The sequence below is a fragment of the Sprattus sprattus genome (assembly GCF_963457725.1).
Source record: "Sprattus sprattus genome assembly, chromosome: 4".
Lineage (NCBI taxonomy): Eukaryota > Metazoa > Chordata > Actinopteri > Clupeiformes > Clupeidae > Sprattus > Sprattus sprattus.
This window is the reverse complement of record NC_137923.1, coordinates 16,921,256-16,929,298: the sequence shown is the minus strand read 5'-3', so window position 1 is coordinate 16,929,298 and position 8,043 is coordinate 16,921,256. Positions and strand designations below refer to the sequence as shown.

The window sequence follows — 8,043 nt, the reverse complement described above, 5'->3', positions numbered from 1 at the left end:
AATGCCACACTGCAAGCGGAAGTTCGACATAGTCGTGAAGTAATGCTTCGAGGTTACAGGTATAACAGCTCAATGTACTCAAAGTACTTATATTCTTAAATGTTATATAATATGCACGTTCTGTCCATTTGGTAGCAAGCAGAGAAAATAGTTCGAACTGGTTTACAGTCCTTTTTGCTCTATCGTCTGGTGCCCAACCATGCAATGTTAGCTATGTAGCTGCTAGCAAAGACTAACATGCCAAAAAGTCAAACACAGCAACTTGACATAAACCATTTCTTATGAGTACCTTTTAAGATTAAACGTTATTACCCGGATATACATCCCTTGTCTTACTTCCTAACTCGTTGTAATGTAACGGGAAATGATAATAAGCGAAGGCACTGTGACATCCATGTTTTCTAAAACCTAAATGGTCAATGGCTAGCGATGTGCAAAGCCAGTGGTCTCTGTTTGTGATTGTTGCTGGAGTGTGGTATTAGACAATGGCATGTGCTTTTATTTCATGTTTGCCTGCTGACATCAGATATTTAACAACTTGAACTCGCAGGGCATAATGATTGATGTGCTGCATGACGTAAACAGTCAGTCCCAAGATCCGTCTGATTTTTCCTAGACGTTGATATCCTACTTTGAGCACAAGTATTTGGCACCTTGTTCCTTTCTCTTAGCTTTAGTAATGTAGAAACAGTTTACATTTCTTTTATGTCTGAAATAAATGTTATGGTAATAGGACTCAACAGAAGTGTTATGATAAAGGTAATGTTTTCACCTAAAACCAGGATTCCGAGAAGAAAGATGGCCCTTGCAAAGCCCTGCAACATTTGAGGTTGTTTGAATATGACTTCCTCGGATGGGTTTTATTCCTCTCCCTCGTGGAGGATTCCAGAAAACTCCACTCTGTCCTCACCTGCTGCATCGGTGCCCTCGGGGAACGAAGAAGCAAGTCAGTCTCAAACTTCTGCACACCATGTGGACAAAAGAGGCAGCTGGACTAGAACTGCAGAAACCCGTTCAGATGAGCAGCCAGCTATACACACTCAACCTGTGTATCCCTCACATGCTTGTTTACAGCTGACAGAAGCTGTAGTCTGCCATACACAGGACTCCCATACAGCTCCAGAACTGCGTGTTCCAGGGTCACTATCTTCTTCACCAGAGCATATCTGTGGACCTGTAAGCTCAGATAACACCCCTGTGGAATTAGAAAATGGACTTGCTTCAGACAAGTCACCCAGAACACAAACTGCCGATAAAATGCTCAGTCTGGACCCTGTAATGGCTGGATGGCTGTCCCCACAGCCTTTTGTAGGATCCGGACACCTTACAAAGACTGCAGACGCACTTGCTGGACATGGCAGTGTGTTGGAGCATGGGGAATGTGTATTGTTGTTGAGTGAAGCTGGCACAGATATGGAAGCTGTCAAACCTGTGCCTAATGAGTTGGCGGCTGTTGACTGTGTTGAGGAAGACTGTCAGGAACCTTTGTCCACCTTTGCTAGTGATAGCCCTTTGGAGCTGTCGTTGCAGAATGTGTGTTTACAGCCGACCGAAGCTGTAGTCTGCCATACACAGGACGACCACACATCTTCAGCTCTGCATGTTCCAGGGTCACTATCTTCTTCACCAGAGCGTACTTGTGGACCTGTACGCTTAGATAACACCCCTGTGGAATTACAGAATGGACTTGTGTCAGAGAAGTCACCCAGAACACTCAGTCTGGACCCTGTAATGGTTGATGGGGAAACTATTAAACCTGTGCCTAGTGAGGTGGCTGTTGACTCTGAAGAGAAAGACCGTCAGGAAACTCTGTCCACCTCTACTGGGGAAAGCGCTTTGGAGGCAGCAGAGCAGAATATGTGTCAAAGTAAAACTGTGGACAGTTTGTTTCCTAACACCTTGGAGGAGGAATGCAAACAGCCACTTGCTTTATATAATAGAGCAAATTTAAATGGGGCATGTCTATATAGCGAACCTTTGACCAAGTGTGCGACGCACACAGCCTCTTTGGTGGCTTCAGAAGCCTCAGACACAAGTGCCAAAGAAAAGCAGACGCCGACAAGATGCAGTGAAAGATTACGAAACCGCCACCTACACTGGCAGACGACTGGAGATTCATTCAGATCAGCAGATTTTCTCTACAGCTTTAGCGGGAGAAGGCGATGGGACCCCAGCAGTAGCTCATCAGACAGCAGTTCTGCACCTGGCAGTGCCAAGCGTAGTTGCTCTGGGCTGGAGCAGACACCCATCCCCAGCTCCTCACCAGTGGAGGGCTCCAGCCAGCATGCCTCATCTCCCCTCGCTGTGCAGACACCCATCCCCAGCTCCTCACCAGTGGAGGGCTCCAGCCAGCATGCCCCGTCTCCCCTCGCCGCGCCAATCAAGAGGAAGCGAGGAAGGCCACGGAAGATACAACACCCAGACATGGTAGGTTTATATAGTACAGATATGAAAAGAGATGTTAGTGTTATGTTATTCATGTTAGATTGCAATCTTCACTTACTAGCTATAGTGTTGTGCAATGTTCTGTGTAGCTTATATTTTTATAAATAAATGCAAATTGAAAAATAAAAACTGAAACTTTTTTTTTTCTCATGTCATGGCCTCTGAATCACATGATTGCTATCAGAGCCATTGCATTTTTTGGTTTTGAACAACAGCAAAGATAAACTGCCCCAGTTACGCTTTGAGATATGGTCATGTGTTTGTGGTAATGTGGTAGTAATTATTGAAAAATCCATGCTGTATTTCCTTGCCATACAGACAACTTAGTGAACCATCACTTAGTTGTGCTGACTCTTGCTGTTGAGCAGTCAGACCTTATGGGTGGCTGCACTGAGAACTACGGCTACTCTCATTTCCTACTGTTGAATAGTGACAGCCACTCTCTTCTACTGACCAGGTGTCCTCTACAGTGGTAGTCCCAGGTGGTAAAGCCAACAACAAGTCCCCTGTAGTGTGTCAAAATACTACGACAGAAGACTGCCTGAAGGAGACTCCAGCAGACAACAGCCTGTCCTCTAAATGCTGTCGTCTGAAAACAGTGGCAGTAGATGCGCTAGCGGCTGGTGAAGCTGAAGGCAGAGAGAGCGCCGGCGCTCTGCCTGTCCCACCCCTCGCATCGAGCGCTGCACCTCTGCAGTCAGAGTCACAAGAGTCAGGTACACACACACACACACACACACACAACATCAGTTCTATCCAGTATTCTACACTCCACACCACCTCTCGTTGCAGCCAGGGAGCACACCTTTCAGACTAGAGGACTAGGCTTTTGTTGTACCAAAAGATTTGTGGAGACTCTGAGAATGATCAGTCCGTCTCATCTGGTCAGCCATTGAATCCGGATTTTTTTTTGGGATCCAATACCTTTTTTTATTGAATTCACATTAACGTCTGAAATGGCGAGCTATATATGAGTAGCTTTGTTGTACTCAACAGACCGCGGCAGTGTTTTGTTGAGTTTTAGTTTGAGAGATAAAGCCAAAAAGGTCAGAGGACATCTCATCGACCTGACCATTTTACTTTCAGTATCACAACAAATTCTATCAGTTTAGAAAAGGTTCAGTTGACACTTTAGTAACTGAAAACACTGCATGCAGGAATGTCCTTCTTAAAGATATGACACATGGCTTGATATTTACTCTCAACTCCCATACAGATATATGACTTTATGTGGTAGATATTTTGTAGAAACCTGTTGTGTGCATTGTTTGAGAGTAATTGTTCAAGTAATTGCTGGCTGATCTGATGTATTTTATCGTTTCAGAGTTGCCAGCAGCCCCCTCCTCAGACCCATTCTTTGATCAGAGTCTGCAGGAGGACCCTATGCCCCTCACCCCTCTTTCTCTCCCTATGGAAGTGGAGGAGGAGGAAGATCCAGAGGATGACGAGGAGCTCCCCAGCTTTCTGGAGAGAAGTGAGTAGAAGGGGGCCAACACAGCTGATTTTTTTTGTCAGTACAGTCTGACACCCAAACACATGCATTTTCATGTTCAACTGCAATGTTTTCCACTATGGGAAGGCAACATCTTTTATGTACAATGTTTGCAAGGAAATGGTCAGATTTAGATTTAGTTTTTAATTCAAATGTAAAGACGAATAACTAAATGACTAACTATCTCGTCATTTTGTCCAGAACCCTTGTCCATCACTGAAGGATTGTGTGTCTGGTGCAAATTCAGGAAGTACCCTTTCTGGCCTGCTGTGGTACGTGTTACTGTTGCACTTGCTTTTCTTCTTCAACCTCAACAAGTTAATAACTGAGAACTTGACTTTGAGTATGGTTCAAGTATTTCCCTTCTGCAAGTATTGTCTAACGTTTTGGATAAGCATAGTATATAACACACTTTCTTCTTGGTAAACAGCTGTGTAGCAATGTGTTTTTAAAACCCTGACCCAGAAGATGTACAGTTGTGTCCTATGCTTTATCAAATTAACTTTCATGGTCTTTCTGGTTTTGTAGGTCAAAAGTGTGAACCACAAGAATAAGAAAGCCAGTATTGCGTTCATTGATACTTTCCTGTTTGATGAAAAGAGAATTAGAAAAGGGTAAGCAGCAGGTTGCAGCACATGGTCTTTATTGTAGAACACCGAATGAGAAAGTGACATATTTGTCATTACATCTGAGTAAAGATATACGATTATGAGGAACAGTCTTTAGAGGATAAGGGGAAATCACAATCAAAGATATTTTGTGATGTGAGTGTTTTTATTTGACCATAAGTGATCAGTTCCCCTCATCTTCTCTCACAGCCTCACTGTTTCCCTGAAAACCTTGAAGCCCTTTGATTGTGAAGATGCAGAGGAACTGACGGTATGCTGACAAACACTGACAATTTCCCAGTTTTAGCACAAAGGCTTCGGGTGATTTTTGAGAAGTACCTGCTGTTGATAGGTCTGGATGTGTATGTATTGGGTTATAATGGCGTTAGATCACACATGTCCATTCTTTGATAAGGATTTCTAAACAGATCCTCCACACGGAGATGCCGCCCCTCATACAGTATAGTGAAATTGTGGCACTTCAGCGCACAGATGTGGGTTCTGTGTGTGTACAGATGTGTGTTCCGTGTGTGCACAGATGTGTGTGGACTCTAAATGCCTCACGTGTCCCACAGGAGCAAGCAAAGCAGCAGTATGGTGACGCAATCACATGGTGCTTGGAGCTCATATATGACTACAGAATCCGCATCGGTAAGCAAGTCTCACTAATTCCCAGAGTGTCTTTTGACATTAGGAAAGATGCGTGTTACATTATATTATGCCTTGTACACGTGACATGAGGGATCTAGTCACAGCTAGAGGGCCTGGTGCAGACTAGAGGACTGGATGAGTAACTTTTCCATCCTATAGTGTAATAGCAATACCGTGTCTATTCCATTAAGATATATTTCCTTGTGAATATAAGTTTGGTAAGACTGTATTGCATTTGCAGGTTGTGGGTCTTTCTCTGGCTCCTTCATAGAGTATTTTGCAGATGACGTCAGTAAGTTATCCCCTCTCTGATATGCACTGACTACTGTTTTTCTCCTGTGTCTTTATGAGTGCTCACTAACAAGCTGTTTGGAATATGTTCTAGAAACTCCTATGTATCAGGATTCTGCCTTATAAACTGGATATTCGTGTCCCCTTTCCTCCCCTTTCCAAGGCTCCCCCCTCAGGAGGAAGTACTCCCAGGGAACCTCTGACCTCACTTTCCCCACGCAGCTCATCGTGGATGACCTGTGCGACAGCTCCGGGGAGGACGGTGCCGGGGACCAGGCGGACGAGCATCAGTGTAAGAAGCTGCTACCGGACCGCTCCAAGGCCGCACGGAACCGGGCCAACGAGAAGCTGGTGGACTTCATTGTGAGGAAGCGGGGCGCAGAGAAGCGCCTGCTGGTAGGAGGATAAACCAGTGACTAAGGAAGCATTGACACATGAAGCACATTTCAGTAGTGAAACAACTGAAGGGAACCACAGCACGGTGTAGATTTAAAAAGCACTTACTGCACAGAATCTGGCTCCAGTTTGAGCACTGTAAACAATTCACACTGTGATGTGGGGCTGTAATAACAAATATTAAATACAATTCTGAGGAAGCGTAGTCTGTGGTCAGAGTTGTCTGGTCTATAGTCTGAGCTTGTGAACTGTCCCTCCAGGCGGTGATCAGTGGCCATGACACATCCAAGTGGCTACGGGCGTTCCAGAAGGCCAGCCGCTTCGTGGTGGACCCCTACCTGGAGGACGAGGAGCAGGTGGACCAGGTGTACCGCTATCTGGATGAGCTCCTGAGGAAAAGCCCACAGCCCATGCCGAGCCTAGCCAACCTGGAGAGGATCCCCTTCATCTTGGATGTGCTTCTGCCAGAAGTAAGCCCTGCCCCTGCCCCTGCTTTCAAACAGGGACCCCTCAACCAAGACACTCTTTCTAAACTATATGGTCACTATATAGTCACAGGTATATCCCGGTCGAAATGGTCATTTTCTCACTTGTATCCCTATTATTTATAGTTGGTGTTGTAATTTCTAAACGTGTTATGTTCCGTTCTAAACGTGTTCAGTTTGGATACACATATTACAACGGGTATGCGTTTTTTTGGGGGGACAACTGATTGTAACAATGCAAAAAACATGTTCTGATGAAAAATGCACATCTTTCATAATGTCCTTTCATAAAGAATGTCTTGGATGTTTGCTGTCATTTCTTGATTAGGCTCTTATCTATGCCATTGCGGGAGTGGACAACCTTCCCTTGGAAAGGGCTGAGGAAAAGTATCGAAAAGGCCCTTGCATAAGCAACCGGTAAGAGTTCACTCTTTAACCCTTTTTAACTGTATGTAGACCATCACTATCTTATGGCACACTGACACTTTTTTACCCTCTTATTTTCAGAGAGAGGCAAGAGTTTAACATGAAGATCGAAGAGCTGATGAGGACTGTCAATCAATGTTCTAAACATGTGAAGATGCATTGAACCACCCCGGGGTGATCATTGACCCAGTGAAGTAGACGGCAGGCTTACCATGGCCTGTAAATTGATTGTTTAAAAGAGTTCCAGGCATCAGTAGGTTCCCCCTCTCTGTGTTGTAGTCTGTTGCCATTGGTTGTTGAACTTCATATGTTTTGTGTGACTTCATATGTTGTGTTGAACTCTGTGCCATAATGGGAATGGGGATGGGACAGCTCGGTGCAAAACTTGTGGAAATGAGTAAAGTTCAGTAGGAGTCGATGATTCTGTGTCAGAGTCGGCTGTGCCTCGTTTATACTTGTATTACTGGGCTTCTGACTGTGTCCCAGAACTCTGTCCCGAGTGAGGAGGATACTCAGAGTATAGCTTAAAAGGGTAGCCTTGTGTTCTGTATGTGTGCAATGATGCGTCTGTTGTGAGCATGACATTTGTGCGTCCGCCTGAGAGACACCTATTTTGACAATCTCGAAAAGGTACCAGCACGTGCTGAGGAGCATTCGAACACAGACACTGCCCCTGGGCTTTACCCTCCGTGTGGCTATAAGGAGTCCACGTACAGTCAAGCCGGAAAGTCTGCACATTTTCACCTCTTTCCCAGATGTTCAATTGGATTCAGGTCTGGGCTCTGGACAGCACAGACTTTCACGTTTTGAAGCCACTCCTTTGTTCTTTTGGCTGTGTGCTTCAGGTAGTTGTTATGTTGGAAGGTAAACCTTTGCCCCAGTCGGAGGTCCAGAGCGCTCTGCAGCAGGTTTTCTTCAAGGATCTCATATTTTTTCTCATGGTTTGAGGGTCCTCTATGTGCCTTTTGGCAAACTACAAGGGGCCTGGGATGTTCCTATTACTAAAGAGGGGCTTCGGTATGGCCATTATTGGTGGAGTTCTGCCTGGATGGTTGATTTTCTGAGGTTCTCCCATCTCCACAAGGATACGCTGGAGCTCTGTCAGTGACCCTCTGGTGCCTGCTCACCTCCCAGTCTTACCTGATTGCTCGGTTTGGTCGAGTGGCCAGGTCTAGGAAGATTCTTGGTGGTTCCATTGTCTTCTGTCCACTGTTTTTTTTTTTAATTGATTTATTTTATATATATATAT

The 8,043-nt window shown here is 45.0% G+C and overlaps 1 protein-coding gene across 2 annotated transcripts; it reads left to right on the top strand.

The window, feature by feature from the left end:
* Window positions 1-8,043, top strand: LOC308364632 (uncharacterized protein). 2 transcript variants are annotated; one of them, XM_080837826.1, is made up of 13 exons: window positions 1-59; window positions 783-2,427; window positions 2,903-3,161; window positions 3,770-3,919; window positions 4,139-4,209; window positions 4,466-4,551; window positions 4,756-4,816; window positions 5,121-5,196; window positions 5,438-5,488; window positions 5,651-5,883; window positions 6,144-6,353; window positions 6,697-6,785; window positions 6,876-8,043. In XM_080837826.1, exons 2-13 carry the CDS (start codon window positions 841-843, stop codon window positions 6,955-6,957), a joined length of 2,955 nt encoding a protein of 984 aa, XP_080693952.1. In that variant the 5' UTR covers window positions 1-59; window positions 783-840; the 3' UTR covers window positions 6,958-8,043. The 2 variants fall into 2 exon arrangements, with proteins under 2 accessions (XP_080693952.1, XP_080693953.1); XM_080837827.1 differs by having other exon boundaries at window positions 6,144-6,441.

Excerpts from the sequence above, each read along its gene's own strand:
- LOC308364632 (XM_080837826.1), top strand. The coding sequence starts at position 841 with ATGACTTCCTCGGATGGGTTTTATTCCTCTCCCTCGTGGAGGATTCCA. Across the intron at positions 4,817-5,120 it reads AAGATGCAGAGGAACTGACG|GAGCAAGCAAAGCAGCAGTA; the intron begins GTATGCTGACAA and ends CGTGTCCCACAG. Across the intron at positions 5,884-6,143 it reads GCGCAGAGAAGCGCCTGCTG|GCGGTGATCAGTGGCCATGA; the intron begins GTAGGAGGATAA and ends CTGTCCCTCCAG.